This window comes from Ictidomys tridecemlineatus, chromosome 10 (genome assembly GCF_052094955.1).
Source record: "Ictidomys tridecemlineatus isolate mIctTri1 chromosome 10, mIctTri1.hap1, whole genome shotgun sequence".
Taxonomy (NCBI): domain Eukaryota; kingdom Metazoa; phylum Chordata; class Mammalia; order Rodentia; family Sciuridae; genus Ictidomys; species Ictidomys tridecemlineatus.
Genome location: NC_135486.1, coordinates 77,443,843 through 77,463,328, shown reverse-complemented (window position 1 = coordinate 77,463,328; position 19,486 = coordinate 77,443,843). Strand labels below are relative to the sequence as shown.

The following is a 19,486-nucleotide window of genomic DNA, read 5'->3' as shown; positions in this document are numbered from 1 at the left end:
ACAAGAGACCTCAGCTGTCTGCACTGGTGGGAGCGGTAGTCCCGCGCCGGCGGGTCCCGCGCCACCTCTAATTCCCTCGGTCTGGCTACCGTGCTCACGGGAGAGCTGGGAGAGGCCCTTACAGGAGAGCTGAGATTGGCCCTTAAGGTTTCCCCGATGTGTGGAGAGGGAAGGCTAGCGAATTACACACCTGTAGCCGCAGGTTTCAATGAAGTTATCTCCTCCGCCGCAGTCTGATGACGTCAGTTCTCTGCCATGGTGGTATCTCTTGCAAATGGCGACAGTTCGTTTCCCTTTGCCGGGTGACCAATGCAACGGGTGGGTCCTTACTGTCTCTCCCAAGCCCCGTTTCACACCTGTGGCCACTACCTATGAAGGCTCGGTTGGCATTTACCTCCGTAGGATCAGAAGGGCTGACCGGTTGTTTCAGCCGGATGGATTAGTGCTGAGTCACAGCTGTTTGTCTGCGGGAAGCAGGCGAACGGGAGCTTGAATTCAGCCGATCCAGGTTCAGTGTGTGTTCTGAGAGGCCCAGACTGCTCGTTCCAGATCCACGTCAGCTCAGCATTGCCTAGTGATCCTCAGCAAACAGAATTAGGCTGTTTACGACTCCCTATGCCTGCACAGCTGAAGAGGTCAGAGACTTGATCTCTCCGCGCCCGCCGCCATGTTGAGCTATTCTCTTACAATCAAGTATTGATATTTTAATGTTAGGTTAAGGGTGTTTATAGAAAGGTATGATTCCAAGAGTTTTATATAAGTAGTACAAATTTTTTGAAAATTGAAAAAGCTAGACTTAATGTCTGCTGCCTACTTTTTTTTTTTTAACATTTTAGTCAACTTACTAAAAAAAACTCATGTAAATTAATTAAAAGAGTTTGTATTTACTTAACATTTTAGAAGGCATTACAAAGTTAAAATTAACAATAGTATTGGAGGTGTAGCTTAGTGACGAAGTTCAGACTTAGCATGCAGGATACCCTGAGTGTGATCCCCAGCATCTGTCCCCCCACTGGCTCCCCACAAAAATCATGTTATTTTTCTGAAACTGAACTAATATTCATTAAACCACAAGTTTGTTATAACGAATTATTAAATATTTTTATTTTAAATTAATTTTTTTCAGGAGGGAAAGTTTATTTTGGTTCACAGGAATTATTAAATATTTTTATAAAACACTGTTTTTTAAAATTGGTCTGCTCTGATCTATTTTACAAAAAACAAAATCTTATAGTTTTGTTTTTATTGCTTAATATTTAATAGTAAATTCTTTTTTTCTTTTGGTAGTGGGGATTGAGCCCAAGGGTGCTTAATCACTGAGCCATATTCCCAGCACTTTTTATTTTTTATTTTGAAATAGGGTCTCCCTAAGTTGCTTAGAGCCTCACTAAATTGCTGAGACTGGCCCTGAACTTGAGATTCTTCTGTCTCTACTTCCTGAGCTGCTGGGATCACAGGTGTGCATCACCACTCCTGGCTTTTTAAAAACAATTTTATTTTGAGACAGGGTTTAGCTATGTTGGTTAAGGCCTTAAGGCGCTAAGTGCAATAATGACCTTGATTTTTAGAAATGTAAATTCTTAGATAATATTTCAAATACATATATTAAGTATGTCATGTGAGTGCCTCAAAGACAAAAGATCAGATACATCATACTTTGTCTGCAATCTTACAGCGCACAATATGTTCAATAATTTTTTTGTTTGTTTGGGTTTTTTTTTTTTTTTGGTACCAGGGATTGAACCCAGGGCACTTGAGCTAAGGATCTTGCTAAGTTGCTTAGGGCCTCACTAAATTGCTGAGATTCGCTTTGAATTTGCATCCCTCCTGCTTCAGCCTAACAAGTTTCTAGGATTATAGGAGAGTGCCATTGAATCTGGCAAGGTTTTTTTTTTTTTTTTTAATATAAAGTATGTGTCATTGAGCTAAGCCTATAAACCTTTAAATCTTAACTTTGTGGGCTGGAGATATAGCTCAGTTGATAGAATGCTTACCTCGAATGCACAAGGTCCTGGATTCAATCTCAAGCACCATACACACAAAATATCTTACTTTGTTGGCTTACTGTTTGTATAATAATTTTTGCTTTGAAAGTAATATGCACTAAGTTAAAAATTTAAACAAATGCCAGGTGTGGTGGCATTTGCCTGTAATTCCACCTATTTAAGAGGCTGAGGCAGGAGGATCTCAAGTTCAAGGACAGCCTGGGCAACTTAATGAGACCCTGTTTCAAAGTAAAAGAAAATTGACTGAGGATGTAGCTCAGAGATAGATTGCTTGCTAAGCATGTTTAGTCCCTAATACTGAAAAAAAAAAAAATTAACATAGGTAAGTAAAAAGGAAAATAAAATAATCTGTGTATCTACTATCCAGAGGTAGCTCCTTTTAACATTTTGATGTATAGCCTTTTGATGTACTTTTCATGTATGTAAATTCTTATTTTGTAAAAATAGATCACATTATATATGCTGTTTTTAACCTACAGTTTATAGAAGATCATGAAATTTATCAGGCCATTATTGGGGCTATCATTATAATATATTCTGTTACTTGTGTGTATCATAATTATCTAGCCAGTTATCTATTAACAAAAAAAACTAGCATTCCAATTCTTCATTTTAAGAGTATTGTAGCTGGGTGTGGTGGCACACACCTGTAATCCCATTTACTCTGGAGGCTAAAACAAGAGAATTACAAATTTGATTCCAGCCTTAGCAACTTAGTGAGACAGCATTTCAAAATAAAAAATAAGAAGCATGTATGAAGACACGATGGTGTAACTCTAGTTTGTGTACAACCCGAGAGATGAAAAATTATGCTCTATTTGTATAACATGAATTGTAATGCATTCTGCTGTTGTATATAAAAAATTAGAATAAATTTTAAAAAATAAGAAGGGCTGAGGATGCTGAGTTCAGTGGCAGAGAGCTCCTGAGATCAATTCACAGTGTGGGAAAAAAAATTATATTCCAACTTATGGTACTTGAGTATACACTTTGAAAATTTCAAATATAAAAAAGGTTATGAATATTGATAGATATGCTAGAAGCATATATGAAGACATCTTCAAAAAACTGATATAACCAAAATTACAAAGGTAGAAATTGAGAAATATGTTTTATATTGCATTAGTTCTTTTTCCACTAAAGTACACACTGGTTGGCTTTGGCCAAAGTTCCTTATCCAGTGGGAAATTGAAATTTGGCCAAGAGGACTTGGATTTTTTACTGTTGATACTTTAGTAACCAAAGTATGTTTCTTACTTTTTTTCATTTATGCTAGTCAGCTTTGATTTTTCACAAGCTTTATTTTGCTTAATAACATTATTCTGTACTTCCATATTTAAATTATTTTTTATTTGTTGATGGACACAAAACCTTTAATTTATTTATTTTTATGTGATGCTGAGGATCGAACCCAGGGTCTTGCACGTGGTAGGCAAGCACTCTACCACTGAACTGCAACCCCAGCCCTATACTTCCATATATTTTATGTGATGTTTTCTGGTTATTTTTGGTTATTTTGGTTATACCCTTAGAGTTTTTATTCATTTTATTTATTTACTTACTTATTTATTACTGACTGACTGACTGACTCATTTATTTTTTGGTACAGATATTGAACCCAGAGATGCTTAAACATTTTGTTTTCTTGTCTTGCCCAAGATTTTCCTATTTGTGTAAGACTGATGAAGACACATCCCCGGCCCTTTTTAATTTTTATTTTGAGACAGTTTCACTAAGTTGCTTACGGCCTCGCTAAGTTGCTGAGGGTGGCTTTGAACTCAAAATCCTTCTGCCTCAGCCTCCCAAGCCTCTGAATCGTGTTTAGCATTGTTTAAGTTTAAAGTTTCAGAGTTTTTTTTTAATCAAAGGAGCAGATTAATTAATAAAACTGCCATAACTTTTGTTTCTAAGATAGAAAAAATTACCTGACTATTAAAATATCAGATCACTATTAGTACTGCATGGCTAAGCTAATATACAACCATAGGTTATCAGTGTTATTCCCCAAGTAATTTGTATTTAATGTATGTTTCCAATAGGTTCATTCCAGCCAACAAATGAAATGATGCTCAAGTTCTATAGCTTCTATAAACAGGCAACTGAAGGACCCTGTAAGCTTTCAAGACCTGGATTCTGGGATCCTATTGGAAGATATAAATGGTAATTTCATTTATAGAGCCAAGAAAGGATTTAAATTTTAATAATTATCACACAGCTATTACTTATGTGGTTATATACTATTCAGTGCATAAAATATCCTAGGTGTACTGCATACAGTTTTTTCCCTCTAGGTGCTCTTCAATACAGTCTTACTTACACAAATAGGAAAATCTTGGGCAAGACAAGAAAACAGTAAACCAAGAGGTTAGGTGCATCAAAAACAAAGGATTTTCAGTTCATCTTCTTATAGTTTTTCTTTTTTTAAATCTCAAAGCAACTCTTTTTTTTTTTTTTTTAAGAGAGAGGTGAGAGAGAGAGAGACAGAGAGAATTTTTAATATTTATTTTTTAGTTTTTGGCGGACACAACATCTTTGTTTGTATGTGGTGCTGAGGATTGAACCCGGGCCGCACGCATGCCAGGCGAGCGAGCTACCGGCTTGAGTCACATCCCCAGCCCTCAAAGCAACTCATGAACTAAGTAGTTTTTCTTTTTTTAAATTTCAAAGCAACTCTTGAACTAAGTACAAGAGATAAACTTTCCTGCCTCTTTTAGCTGCCAAGAAAAGTAATGACTTTTGTTCATCAACTGATACTGTTTGCTTTGAGCCTTTCAGATAATATGTAACTAGAAATATGACTCAGGTACTGCCATGTTAACTTTTTATCTCGGCTATTCTGAGCCACTGCATTTGAGTATAAATTTGATTTTTAATACCATTAAAGAATGATAAGTTATTGATGTTGTTATCATTTTCCCAGTCCACTTACATTTGATATTTTTAAAATACCATTGCACACTTTATGAATGTCTCACAAAAGTCCATTTTCAACTGTACCTTTTAACAAAGTATGTTAATTGATGAAGCATGTTTAAGAGCCACTAAAAGTACTAAATATGATACTTCCAGTAAGATCTTTATGAATGATAATAAAGTAATAGGTTAAACGAAATAGCAATATGTTCTTTGTTTCAAGAAAATTTACTTATTTGCTTAACATTTTTTCCCTAGAATTGAACTTCAGTGAAGTTAAATTCCTTCTGGGAAAAATGTATAAAAAGAGAGATTTTCATATTAGGCAAATATTTCAAGGAATTTAAACACTTTCTTACCTTTATATTTTCATTTTTTTAGAAGTAAGGAACCATTTTTAGTTTTTGTTCTAGTGTATACATTACTTTTATTTAAATTAGTGGAAACTTTTAACCAAAACTTCTGTTTATTTAAAACATGGCTGTGACAGTAGACTTCTAAAATGTTCATTTCCACCACTGTTTTGTATAATTATATGTAAAAACTTTTAAAGAATTCTTAGGCAATATTTATGAGTAGCTTACAGTTTCTGTGATATGTTAATATCTGGATAGGTTATTTACTTATTGTTTTAATGCTATTTAATTTGCCAATTCTTTTTGTTTTTATAGTTCTCTTCCAGGTGACATATTTGGTAATGAGATTTTTTTGGAAACATAATAGTGGCTTTAAGTAGAACCTATTTTAAATTAATTGACTATAAGTTGTAATCTCTACAATTGAAAAATCAGTTATTTTTTTTATTATTTGTATGTATTTTCATTGCTAGGGATGCTTGGAGTTCTTTGGGTGATATGACCAAGGAAGAAGCCATGATTGCATATGTTGAAGAAATGAAAAAGGTAGGGAAAATAATTTGTAGTTGAAAATAACAATATTCAGAGCAGCTCTAATTTACTTTTTTTTTCCTTTGAGAGAGAGAGAGAGAATTTTTTAATATTTATTTTTCAGTTTTCGGTGGACACAAATCTTTATTTATTTATTTATTTATTATGTGGTGCTGAGGATTGAACCCAGCGCCGTGCGCATGCCAGGCGAGCACGCTACTGCTTGAACCACATCCCCAGCCCCTCTAATTTACTTTTTTTTTTTTTTAAAGAGAGAGTGAGAGAGGAGAGAGAGAATTTTTAATATTTATTTTTTAGTTCTCAGCGGACACAGCATCTTTGTTGGTATGTGGTGCTGAGGATCGAACCCGGGCTGCACGCATGCCAGGCGAGCGCGCTACCACTTGAGCCACATCCCCAGCCCCTCTAATTTACTTTTATTTGACAAATTAGCTGCTTTGTTTTCAGGATCAAGGAGATTGTAGTACATTGCTATAGAATCTAGATTATTAAGTTTATTTGAACTTTATGTACTTTGTTAAAGTTCATCTTAACAGGAGTATTTTTTCCTTAAGATACTATATTGTGGGAATATTGTAGCTTTTTTTTTTTTTCACATCTTTCTTTCTCTGTAGTCAACTTCTGGAAAAAGTACAGAAATAGGAATCTTGGAAAAATATATATAAATATTTGCGCAACAAATCTTTGAAAATATTGGTGTCTCTTACTTGGGAGTCTTGTAAGTGCTGGTCTGTCTGAAAAGTATTTCAGGTGTGGAACATTGTATTTGGGAGAAAAAGTTAAGAAGACTCCCCAGCAATGTTCTCTTACAAGTTTTGACTGTTAAATTGATGCATTTTAATCAGTGGACTTACTAGTAACAAGCATTTTTCTATGAATGCATAGTTCCTTTAAAGGCAGAAAAAGATAATGATGCTTTTAGGATTCCTGTGGACTACAGAGGAGGGCATTCCTTTTTAACTAGCTCTTTTAAGTCTATCAAAGGCATTTTGTTTTGTTTTTGGTACTGGGGATTGGACTCAGGGACTCTTTACCACTGAGAGACATTCCTAAACCTTTTTATTTTAAGATAGAGTCTTACTAAGTTGCTTAAGTCTTTGCTAAGTTGCTGAGGCTAGCTTTGAACTTGGAATCCTCCTGCTTCAGCCTCCTTAGTCGCTGTGATTACAGGCATGTGCCACCACATGAGACTAAGGCATCGTTTTGAGGAATACATTTATGAAAAAATCATGAATTTTATATTGGGCATGGGTCAGAAGTTGTGAAATCTAAATCTGTTTGAAAATCTTAAATAAATTATCTTTGAACATAAAGAAAATCTGTAAAAAAGGAATAGCTTTTTTGCCAAATGGCTCGATGGTATCAATCTCTAGTTGTTTCTCTTCTACGCTGCTCAAGTGGTGCCCTTTGTTACATTTTCACAATTTTTATTTAGTGGACTTTATGGTAGAGGGCAGAGTTTAATTCTTTTGGCTGTTATCTGTATCATTAATACAATAAAAAAAGAGCCTTTCAAATCAGAGAGAGAAAGAAAATTCAAAACCTTTTTGGTTTGGCTTGATAACTGTTCCTTTTTCTTTTCTCTCTCTCTCTCTCTCTCTTTCTCTCTCTCTCTCTCTCTCTCTCTTTAGATCAACAGCATGCCTTTATTTTATTTATATTTATGTGGTGCTAAGGATTGAACCTACTGCCTCACACATGCTAGGCAAGCGCTCTGCCACTGAAGCTACAGCCCCAGCCCCCTATTTCTTTCTCTTTACTTTAAGTGTCATTATAATTTTGAGGATAAACTTCTATAGTATAAGGTTGAATTGCCACATTAAGCAAAATTTACATATTTTTCCTATCCAGTTTTACTAATTAATGTTGTCACAATTTAAAATAAGAAGGGGATAAAACAATGTACATTCCACCCTCATTTAAATTATAGTGCTGCCTTTTAGCTGTCTTAAAATACTTCTTCCATATATGAGTTTCTGTAATTATTTCTCTATTTTAAAAAAAACAAACTATCTTCAATAGGCTTTAAAAATTTTATTTTCTATTACAAATAACAAAGTTTATAGTTAACTTTTAGAGTTAAATCTAAAATATTAAATATCTATAGATTGAAAATGTGATAAGTCTTAAATTACATTCAGAGTTCAGCTTATGAACATCAGTAGATAAAATTACGTCTTTCTAGGGGCTGGGGTTGTGACTCAGCAGTGGAGTGCTTGCCTAGCATGTGCGAGGCCCTGGGTTCGATCCTCAGTACCACATAAAAAATAAAGGTATAAAAAAATTGCATGTTTCTAAATAATCTTGTGGAATGGAACTCTATCCCAAAGATTTGAATATTGAATTTGTAACTTTTTCTAATAATTTACTAATTGAAGCAGTCATTAAATCATGTTTCATAGTTCATAAATCATTGTACCATTACTCTTTAGAATATAAATCTCATTTCATGGATTTCAGGAGCCTTATTAATTTGTGTTTTATAATGGATCCTGTTTGGTAGAATATTGCTTATCATAATTTATAAAATTGTCCAGTAAAATATCACCAAAAAAAGTTTTTGGAATCCAAAATTGTTTTAGCTTTGAGTGAATAAAGTAAGTAAGATGGTTTTAAGGAAAAATCCATTTCTTTGAAGTTTATTTTGATATATAATCAATGGGAAGTATAAAATCCTATTTTTTGTACTAGTTTTACAAAATCTTATGGGGATTTCCAGAATATTCATTCAACACTTGAATAATATACATTGTCTGTGGAATTTAAAGAGAAATCAGTGTACTTAATCCTGTCTGCACATTAGACTCACTGGTACAGATGCCCTTGCATGACTCCAGATTAATTGTGTCAGGATTTCTAAGAGGATTGGATATCTGCTGTAATAGAGGGAGGATTAGAGTGGGATCTTATAAAGGATAGAACCTGAAGTTACCATGGTTGAGGGTCTAGTCTAGAGCTACACAAGTCTAGAGCACTGACTTTCTGAGTTTTGAGTTGACTTGTATTTTTAAGATTTGACTCATGATAAACATCTTTTAGAGACTGAGGGAAAAAGTAGGATTCCAATTTCTTTACTTTGTGTGGGTGATAGACCTTTCTAATCATTGGCATACTTGGGATTGATATCTGAGTCTCATCAGAAGGTCAGAAGCACTGGAGAGACTAAATTTGTGATTACTAAGATTATTAAACAGAGATTGAGCATTGGGACTTGGGTAACTTTAAAAGATATGTTCATTGTAGACAAGAAAAACCTGAGGAATTTTTTCTTTGCTTAATAAAGCATATATGTATCTTTCCAGATATATTTTTATCACCTAAAAATGATGTCTCTTTGAGGAAAAGTGCTGGATATATCTAGAAAAATTACTGTGCTTTGAATGCTGTTCATCTACAGTCCATGCAGCTTACTAAACGTTAAAAGTCTGCACTTGGAGCTAGGGTTGTAGCTCAGTGGTAGAGCACTTACCTAGCATGTGTGAGGGACCAAGTTCAATTCTCAGCACCACATTTAAATAAATCAAATAAAGATCCATCAACAACTTAAAAAATATTAAAAAAAAAAAAGAAGTCTACGCTTGAACTAATTTTATTAACTTAAAACTTGAACTCTCTGTGGATGAGTACTACCTCTTCTAGACTGAGATTTGCCTGTGTCTCCTTGTTTGACCTTGGGTGTGTGTCTCTGTTTCTATCTCTTGTATGTATATGTGTACACCTCTCTCTTCCTGTACGTCTCCTGTATGCCTGAACACATGCATGTGTGTACCTTTTTTTTTTTTTTAATTTCAGCATTGTTGAAAGGGAGAGAATTTTTTTGGTTGTTGATTTCTAGTTTCTTCATGAGAAACTTAAATTCTAGGTAGGTCTTGTGGTGGCCACTTGTGTCATTTCTACTGTTCTGCCTTACTAAAAGAATACTGTTTATATTTGTTCAGTGTTGGTACATACTCCATTTATTTAGTTCTGACATTTCAACTCCAAAGTTCACTCTTATTTTATGGGGCATGGGGGAACCTAAACACTGAACTGAGTAGCTCAGGACAAATTAGAGTTTAAGGAAGGAGTTTTTTTTTGTTTTGGTGGTTTGTAAATTGCTTTAATGAGAAAACTAATAGAGAGCTGTTCTGGAGGAAGATCAAAGGAGGTGTTGAATGAGGTTCAGGATAGGGTATCTGGTTGCCTTACCAGATTCTGCTAAATCAATATTCATGTTGTGGCAATATAGGGTAGTGAAAAAAGTGCTGAATTGTTTTCAGTTTTATCTTTGGCATATTAGCTGTGATTTGGTTACTTGAAAATAAACACTACCTCATAGTTTCAGTTATCTTGAATCTAATTCTTAAAATTATTACCATAACCTAAATATATATATAGTAAGTTATAAAATTTTCCCTCATGACTGCTCTCAGTCTCAGAACAAGTATTTTCTTAGCAAAAAGAAATTTTCTGAATAAACCATTTTTCACTCCTTAATATTGATAGGAACAGCAAATAGATAACTTACTATGAGCTATAAAATCAAAAGATAATCTCTAAAACTAGTTATTGTTACTGTTGTTCATTTGGTATAGTCTCTCCCAAAAACCTACCTTCCATATTGGAACACACTGAGGGTGGTGATGTTATGGATATTATCTCAGCTTAAAATAATATCAGACTTGTTTATAATAATAGATTACTGATGATCTACTCTGTATCTGGTTTAAAAATAAAAGCATGTTATTTGAATAAGAATTTTAGAGTTTTAAACCAGACTGTTAAATAGCTTTTATATGCTAGACACTAAAAACTGGAGTGAACAAAACTAGATGAAGGTCCTTTTGTATTGAGCTTATAGTGTATTGTGAAATCAGGCAGTAAATGAACAGTAAAGCAAGGAGAGTGACTAATGAGTCTAGACCTGCTGTGAGTTTAAAAAATATAAATACATGCTATTTTAAAAATACATCTAAACAGCCAGGTAGGGTAGTGCAGGCATATATAATCTCAGCAATTTGGGAGGCTGAGACAAGAAGATTGTTAAGTTTGAGCAATTTATCAAGACCTGTCTCAAAATAAAAATTAGAAAAAAAAAATAAAGGAAAAAGAGTCTGAGAGTTTAGCTCAGTGGTAGAATGCCCCTCGGTTCAATTCCCAGTAACACCCCCCAAAATCCCATTATTATGTATAATTATAATGCATGAACAAAAATAAATAAATAAGGAGCTGAGGTTGTGGCTTAGCAGTAGAGCACTCGCTTAGCACGTGTGGGGCACTGGGTTTGATCCTCAGCACCACATAATTTTAAAATAAAGGTATTGTGTCCAACTACAACTAAAAAATAAATAAGAATACTTTTTAGATTTTTAATATACTTACAACTTTTCTAGAAGTATGTATATATTAGGCATATAATTAATATAGATTCTTAAGAGAATTTATTAATGAACTTCAGATTTCCAAATTAATAATAAATTGGAAACCATAAGCTATTTAATATTAATTCAGGTCAAATTAATAGTTTGTAATTTTACAATATTTGTCTCTTTTGATTACAGATTCTTGAAACTATGCCAATGACTGAAAAAGTTGAAGAATTGCTACATGTCATAGGTCCATTTTATGAAATTGTAGAAGACAAAAAGAGTGGAAGGAGTTCTGATTTAACCTCAGGTTGGACTATTTTACCTATTTTTAAAATTTGGCCAGTTATAGATTATACATGCATTAATATTTATATGTCTAATTTTTATTTTTACTTTCACATGCCAGTCCGACTGGAGAAAATCTCTAAATATTTAGAAGGTAGGAATAATGAAATCCATATAAAAATTTTGTTTGAAGCATTCTGCACAAATTTGTAGAACTTATTGTAGGTTGGGAATTTTTTTCCAAGAAAACACATTGTATAAAGTTCTAAAATACAATAAATCCTTAGGTTCTTAACCTTAACTGTTGTTAAAACATGCTAGGTGGTTCACTTAGTATGAACAAAAGTATGTTTTGATGAATCATTTTCTGTTTTACTGTATGAATTAGAATAATAGTTCCATGGAGTAAAATATTTTCTATCTAATTTTAAAATGGGTATGTTTACAGTATGGCTTAATTGTAGCATAACAAGCAAAAACAAGACTCAGTGAATTCACGTATCTCTTTTAAAAAGTATGCATTTTTTCAGTAAAGGATCGATAGATTATGTTTTGCCTACCAGAAGGAGTTAAAAAAAATGCTAGATCTACTGGTATTAACAGTAACCATTTGCTCTTTAAATTTTTTTAGAAAGCAGAATGATGATATGAAACCTCAAGAGTAAATTTAGATGAAAATTGTGTATGCTTTAATTAAAAATTAGCCTGGATTCCTGTTCATAAGGCATCTTTTAATAATTAACAGATTTGTAGTGTTTCAGAACAGTAATTTTCCTGTGCTCTTAAAAGGCCTTAAAGTTTGTGTCTTTCATGGCAATAAACCATGTATAACTGACAGTGTCTGCTTGTTTGTTGTGCATAATTCTGAATCACACCATTCTATATTATTTTGCAGAGGAACCAAATATTAATAATTCTCTTTATACTTTATGCTTATTAAGCTGAGGAAAAAAAACTTAAATGTTTTCTGTATCAAGCACACTGTTAGAATGCAGGTGGAAATTTTGACCTATTTCAGTAGTGTCTAATCTACTGGCCAGAAGCATTCTTGAATAATAAAGTACAAAACAAGGAAGAGTAAATGATAGTTATAAGTGCGCAGGACTAATTACTTTCCTTTAATTTATTAATCCCCAAAGCTTTGAAAACCTAAGGTTGTTTTGTAACTCATTTGGTATAAAAACCTGACCTCATATGAACTCATTGTGGAATAGAACCTTATCTGAAATGACATGAGGGTATTTTGATTCTTTATATGATTCAGTGTGACTAACATATTTTCCTGAAAAAATGATTATATTGTTATATAAAAATAATAATTATGTTATTATTTTTAGTGAGCTGTTTGAGATTCCACATAGGAAGTATTATATAACATACTATGTCATGTATATTTGCAAAATTAAAAAATTTCTGAATCCAAGAGTTGTCAGTAAGGAATTGTGACCTACACTGTAATTTATTTAACTTGGACCATTCTGATGGCTATTTAGATGATTTTCTCTTTTTGATCTTCAGAAGCTTTTGAGAGTAACTAACTAGGTACATGATATTTTACATATTGAAAGTATGTTTGTAAGAAATAATATTAGAAGTGAAATAAGAAGTGTTTGTAATCTAGTAAGAATTGCCAAATTTCAGGCCAATTGCAATCTTGACTCCTTTTTTTTTTTTTTTTCCAAACAAAGCATCCTCTTAAAAGTAGACATTTAAACCCAGTGGAACAGATATATCAGTTTCACATGGTCTTTTTCAGAATATACATATGTAATAAGTTTCAAAATGTGAAAGTATAAGTTCTCCATTTGTTTGTCTTGTACCTTATTTTAGGAGTTTACTAACATTAAATATGATCCTAATTTTTCCAAAGTCTTTTATCAGATTGAGGAAATGCCCTTGTATTCTTAGTTTCTCTAGGACTTTTACCATGAAGAGAATAGGATTTGTTCAGTTTTTTCTTCATGTATTGTGATAATCATGTGACTTTTGTCTTTTAATCTGTTAATATGATATATTGCATTAATTGGTTTTTGGATATTGAGTTGGCCTCTGCTATTACTGCTGTGAAGTGGTTCTGTTACAACTATCCATTTAATGGGGGTTTAGGTGATTTGTATTTACATTTTATTGAAGATATTCATGGGTGGGTAGTTTCTTGGCTATTTAAATTTGTTGTTCTTCCTTTTTCTGGTTGTTAGAGAGATTCAGAAACTATGCTGTTTCCATGCCTAGCATGTACAAGGTCTTAGATTTGACTCCCAGCACTGGGAAAAAAAAAAGTACATAATACAATACTTTAGGCTTGGGATGCAGCTTAGTGGTAGAATACTGTTTACTTAGCATGTGCAAGGTCCTAGGTTTGGTCCCCGGCACCATAAAAAGAAACAAACAAAAAATATATGCTGCTGCTGCCATGGTTTTGTAATAATAGAGTTAAATTTTTGTTCTGTTGTTCCTTTAATTAGGTAGGCTTAAATAAAAATATAGACCTGATTGTTTAAGGTGTATGATATTTTGGAATTTAATATATTATTTGGGATGCAGAGAAGCATCCAAAATGCATTCATTTCACAGAAAATAAAGCCCAAAAGTGAATGAAGGAAAATTACTTCTTTTGGCCTTCTAAGAAGACTTTAGTCTCTTTAAAAAAAAGAGTTGATGAAAATGGTGTTCCGTGTTCCTCAAAATGTGGTCCGAAAACATTGGCAACACATGGGAACTTTATAGAAATGCAGAATTTTAGAGTACCTCAGACCTACTGATTCAGAATATGTATCTTAAGTAGATTTTAGTTGATTATGCATGTTATAGTTTGAGAAGAAGTTTTGATACATTTACACTGAGGGCTTAACTTTGTCCAAGACAACAATTTGCTGCTTTGAGATCACATTACATTAAATGATGCTTTAAGGAAATTCTTGTGTGTTATAATTAATACATAAGAATGTGAGTTGTGTACCTGAAATCCTCAAGATAATAAGGGGAAAAATTGTTTAAATCGAATTGAATTACAGGGGGTTTTTTTTGTTTTTATTTTTTTTTGTACTGGTGGTTGAACCCAGGTACACTCCACCACTAAGCTACATCAGCAGCCCTTTTTATTTTATTTCGAGACAGGGTCTCCCCAAGTTGCTGTGGCTGTCCTCAAATTTGAGATCTTCTTCAATCTCCAGAGTAACTGGGATTATAGTTGTTATAACTGTGCCCAGCTTCCAAATAAAATATTGATGAGATTGTTGGTAGGGTCAAAAATAGCATACTTATGTTTTCAGATGCTATAGTATATCTCTTTATTTATTTATTTATATGTTTGAAGAAGACTGTTTATCTCTAACTTTACTGTTTTGATTGATGTTAACTTAAAAGTAATTTATTATCTCCTTGCCCATAAAGGAATTAAGATAGCTTTATCATTTTTGTTTTAAACTTAATAATGGAAGGAATTTGCCTATATAAGTTTGTATTTGGAGTCAAAAAGAATACTGTTAATTATCTATAAAATTCTACTATTCTAATTCAAAATTATTAGTTATAAAGTACAGAATTATCATATGTTACGACATTAATGATTAAGTGGTCATTTCATGTTTTAGATCTTGGTAATGTTCTAACTTCTACTCCAAATGCTAAGACTGTTAATGGTAAAGCTGAAAGCAGTGATAGTGGAGCAGAGTCTGAGGAAGAAGAGGCCCAAGAAGTAAAAGGAGCAGAACAAATGGATAATGGTAAGCTTTGGATAATGGGCCAATAATTTTGCACTAATAAGATGAAAAGATACAAAGACTTGAGCTGATATGGTACTATACAAGGTTAGTGCATCTGGTGGGATGTTAGTTGTTTACCTTATATTCAGGTTTGTGGTGGACCAAAGGCCCTATTACGGAGTATTAAGTTAGTGTTTCCAACATGGACATGGTTATATTACCAAGGACCAGAAGCAAGTTAAACTCTCACTATCTTATCAAATATAAAATAGAGGGGGCTGGGGATGTGGCTCAAGCGGTAGCGCGCTGTCCTGGCATGCGTGCGGCCCGGGTTCGATCCTCAGCACCACATACAAACAAAGATGTTGTGTCTGCCGAAAACTAAAAAAACAAATATTAAAAAATTCTCTGTCTCTCCTCTCTCTCTCTATCTTTCTAAAAATAAAATAAAATAAAATAGAGGGGCTGGGGTTGTGGCTCAGTGTAAAGCGCTTGCTTAGCACATGTAAGACACTGAGTTCAATTCCCAGCACTACATGAAAAAATTAAATAAACAAAATCAAGATATTATGTCCATCTACAACTAAAAATATTTTTAAAATAAATAAATAAAAATTCAGAGAAATAGACTAGCTTTTAATTTTTATTTTTTTAATTAAAAAACAATTTTTTTTTGGTGGTGCACAGGATTGAACCCAAGGCCTTGCACATGCTAGGGAAACACTCTACCACTAAACCACTGAGCTACACTCCCAGCCTCTAGTCATAAGTTTTTTTGGTTTTGATACTAGGTATTGACCCCAGGGGTATTACATCCCCAGTCCTTTTGTTATTTTTATTTTGAGACAGGGTCTTGCTAAATTGCTGAGGCTGGCTTGGAACTTTGAATCCTCCTGCCTCAGCCTCTTGAGTTCTAGGATTACAGATGTGCACCATTGTGCTTGGCTCCAGGAATCCGTTTTCTTTCTTTTTTTTTTTTTTTTAATATTTATATATTTAGGGCTGGGGATGTGGCTCAAGCAGTAGTGCTCTTGCCTGGCATGCTCAAGGTGCTGGGTTCAATCCTCAGCACCACATAAAAATAAAAGATGTTGTGTCCACTGAAAACTAAAAAATAAATATTAAAAAATTCTCTCTCTCAAAAAAAAATTATACACACATACATACACACACACACACACACACACACTCACATACACATATTTAGTTGTAGTTGGACACAATACCTTTATTTTACTTTTTATTTTTATGTGGTGCTGAAGATCAAACCCAGGTCCTTGCATGTGCTAGACAAGAGTTCTACACTGAGCCACAACACCAGCCTCCATCCAGGCGTCAGTTTTGATGAAGACAAGCGCTAGAATTACAGGAGCTGTATTCAGGGAGCCTTGTCTGTGATTCATGGGAAGACTATTTTAGAAGAGGAATATAGAAAGACAGTAAAACAAACCACACAACTTTGTTTTGCTTTTACTTTTCAGTCTTTGAGGTTTTTTAAAAAATTATAATTGCTCCTGCTGGATCTTTTCTCTAGAGCAGTTTGTCTATGCCTGGTAGAGTATAAGGACTTTGAAAGATTATTGTTAGAAGATTTACAGGGAATTGAAAACTTTTGAAGCTAATACAATTTTTGAGTAAACCCTCAACATATAATAAGCTCCTTTTCAAGGAGTTCCCCATCTCTGTGATCCAAGGAGGAAACCCTTCAAAAGGATTATGATAGATTGGGGAAATGAGTAGCAGATATTAGAACATAATATCAGAAGTTGACCTACTGTGAACTTTTTATTAATCTCTCCATTTTCTCACGAAAGCTAAGCAGATGATGAAGAAATCAGATTATAAGAATTTAGAGATTATTGTCACGAATGGCTATGATAAAGACAGCTTTGTTCAGGAGATACAGAATGACATTCATGCCAACTCTTCTCCAAATGACCAAAGTGCTGATGATGTAAAACCTGTAGATAAAAACTTGGAGCAAACTGAAAAAGTTGCTGCCTGCATTCACCAAGGTATTGTTCCCAAATACTTTTTTGTCTAACATTTATCCTATAATTAAAATTTTCTTTTAATAATTTTAATATATTTAGAAATAGTTTCAAATTTTAAAATATTTCTTAATATCTTTTAGGGTTGATTAATGTTACAAGGTTTTATAGCTTTGAAAGACAGAGAAGTAGAGCCAGAAATTTTATATTTGTATTGAAACTTTTTTTTATGCTAACCATATGATATTTCAGAATATATTTTAAACTAAAACTTCCAAATTTTTATTTTTTTCCCCGATTATTTCTCTTAACCTCTGATTATATGGTGCCTTTGTTCTGAAGTCAATAAGTTTAATTTATAGTTTTTTCATGTTCTAGGACTCTCAGGGTGAGCCTGTATATGCATATGGTGAATTATTAACAGTGGTGCAGTTTAGTCCAGAAACCAAGAAATGTCATTTCTTAGCGTAACAACCAAACTTGCATAGTTGCATCTCTAATTTAGGCCTTATAGGCTGACTTCATAGATTTTCTTTTCTTTTTAGTACTAGGGCTTGAACTCAGGAGTATTTTACCATGAATAATATCCCCGGTCCTTTTTAAATTTTTTTTTTTTTTTTTTCATTTTGAGATTAGGGTCTGCTCAGTTGCTTAGGATCTCACTAAGTTTCTGAGGCTGGCCTCAAACTTGTGATCCTCCTGCCCCTGCCTCCCAGTTCACTGGAATTATAGGCATGTGCCACTGAGCTTGGTGGTTATTAGGTTTTCTAAGGTTTCAACAGGACAGTGTTTTCATAGAATTCAGTGGTAAAATACTTTGTAATCTTTTCAAATAAGAACTATTAACTAACCCCAGTGCTGTGGCCCACACCTGTAATCCCATTTGCTCAGGAGGTTGAAGCAGGATTTCAAGTTTAAAGCCAGCCTCAGCAACTTAGTGAGGCCTTACGCAATTTAATGAGACCCTGTTTGAAAATATAAAATAAAATGAGGTGGGGGTGTGACTTAGTCATTGAGCTCCCCAGGGTTCAATCCCTGGAACTAAAAAACAACAACAACAATAACAACAACAAAAAACAAACAAAAAAGGAACTATTAACTAAATTTAAATTTAAAAAAGGGTATGACTTGTTAAATCATGTGTGTCACTCAGTATGCATATAATATAGAGCTGGTGAAGTTTGAAAATGGAATGTGTTTTTCTTCTGTTAGAATATAATTATACTACTTTTGTATTTGTTCATATTTAGATATAAATGATGATCATGTTGAAGATGTTTCAGGAATTCAGCATTTGACAAGTGATTCAGACAGTGAAGTTTACTGTGATTCTATGGAGCAATTTGGACAAGAAGAGGTAAAAATGACATTTTCTGATTGGTAAGTTTTCAAAGTGGTATAACAGAATTCAATGCATAACTTCTGTCAATAGCAGATGTACATGCTGTTCATCACTTTGAAAACATACCTCTAGAATCTTTAAGCATTTACATTTTTACTTTTTGTAAACTTTTATGTATAAGATTGTAGAATATTCAAAGAAAATCCATTTTTTCTGTTTAAATATTTTATTATTATTTGTAACATATGTATATTTTATAAGTATTATGGCAGAGGTGGGATGGAGATCCAGAGGGTAAACTGTTTAATCATGTTTTAAACATTGATTAATAAAGAAAATTTAATAGTTTTCAATCAAATAAGCCTATTCTTTACATTAACTCTAATTCTGCTCTAAAATTTTTAGTGAAAATCATCTTTAAATTTTAGTTAAGATTCTGTATTAAAAGAGAAAATTTTGGGGAAAAAACCCCCCCACAAAGTCCATGTTTTGTTTTGTTCTTTTTGAAAACTATTTCTGATGATGTTGAGGATGCTTGCGACAACTGGGATTCCGTTTGGCAGTTTTACATCCGCTCCCCATTTCTCTTATACCCCTGTTGTGATAGTGTAGTATAGAAAACATTGAGCTTTTATCTCTAATATAACAATTTTTATGTCCCTCCCTTTTTTTCATTTCATTAGACAATTGAATCTACTCTTAGTTTTCTCAAATTTTTAAACACATGAATAAAGAATTTACTAACTATGGTTAAACATAAATGAGTAGTACAGACTGGAAAAATCAGGAGCCCAAACTGAGAATAAGCTTAATTATGAAATTTGAAAGTAAGTGGTAAGAACCTAGATTCCCTTTTATTTTCTCTTAAAATTTTTATTGTTTGGAGAATGTTGGTGAAAAGGGTCTGGATAGGGTGGAATCTCAGTAAATATCTGACTACTAAATTCTAGGTTTGCTCCTGTTTTCTCTATAAATCCATAGTAGACTGA

General features: G+C 33.3%; 1 protein-coding gene across 7 annotated transcripts in view; it reads left to right on the top strand.

Annotated features, from left to right (window-relative positions):
• The window catches only part of Acbd5 (acyl-CoA binding domain containing 5), a 51,453-nt gene that overhangs the window by 9,239 nt on the left and 22,728 nt on the right, over positions 1–19,486 (top strand). For 5 of the 7 annotated variants that reach the window (XM_078023266.1, XM_078023268.1, XM_021722995.3 and 2 more), the window contains 7 exons: positions 4,046–4,166; positions 5,749–5,821; positions 11,368–11,482; positions 11,582–11,614; positions 15,054–15,185; positions 16,979–17,179; positions 18,406–18,512. In XM_078023266.1, the coding sequence (XP_077879392.1) occupies positions 4,046–4,166; positions 5,749–5,821; positions 11,368–11,482; positions 11,582–11,614; positions 15,054–15,185; positions 16,979–17,179; positions 18,406–18,512 (782 nt within the window). The remainder of the gene's footprint in view (positions 1–4,045; positions 4,167–5,748; positions 5,822–11,367; positions 11,483–11,581; positions 11,615–15,053; positions 15,186–16,978; positions 17,180–18,405; positions 18,513–19,486) is intronic. The other 2 variants (XM_078023265.1, XM_078023270.1) reach the window with 1 other exon arrangement.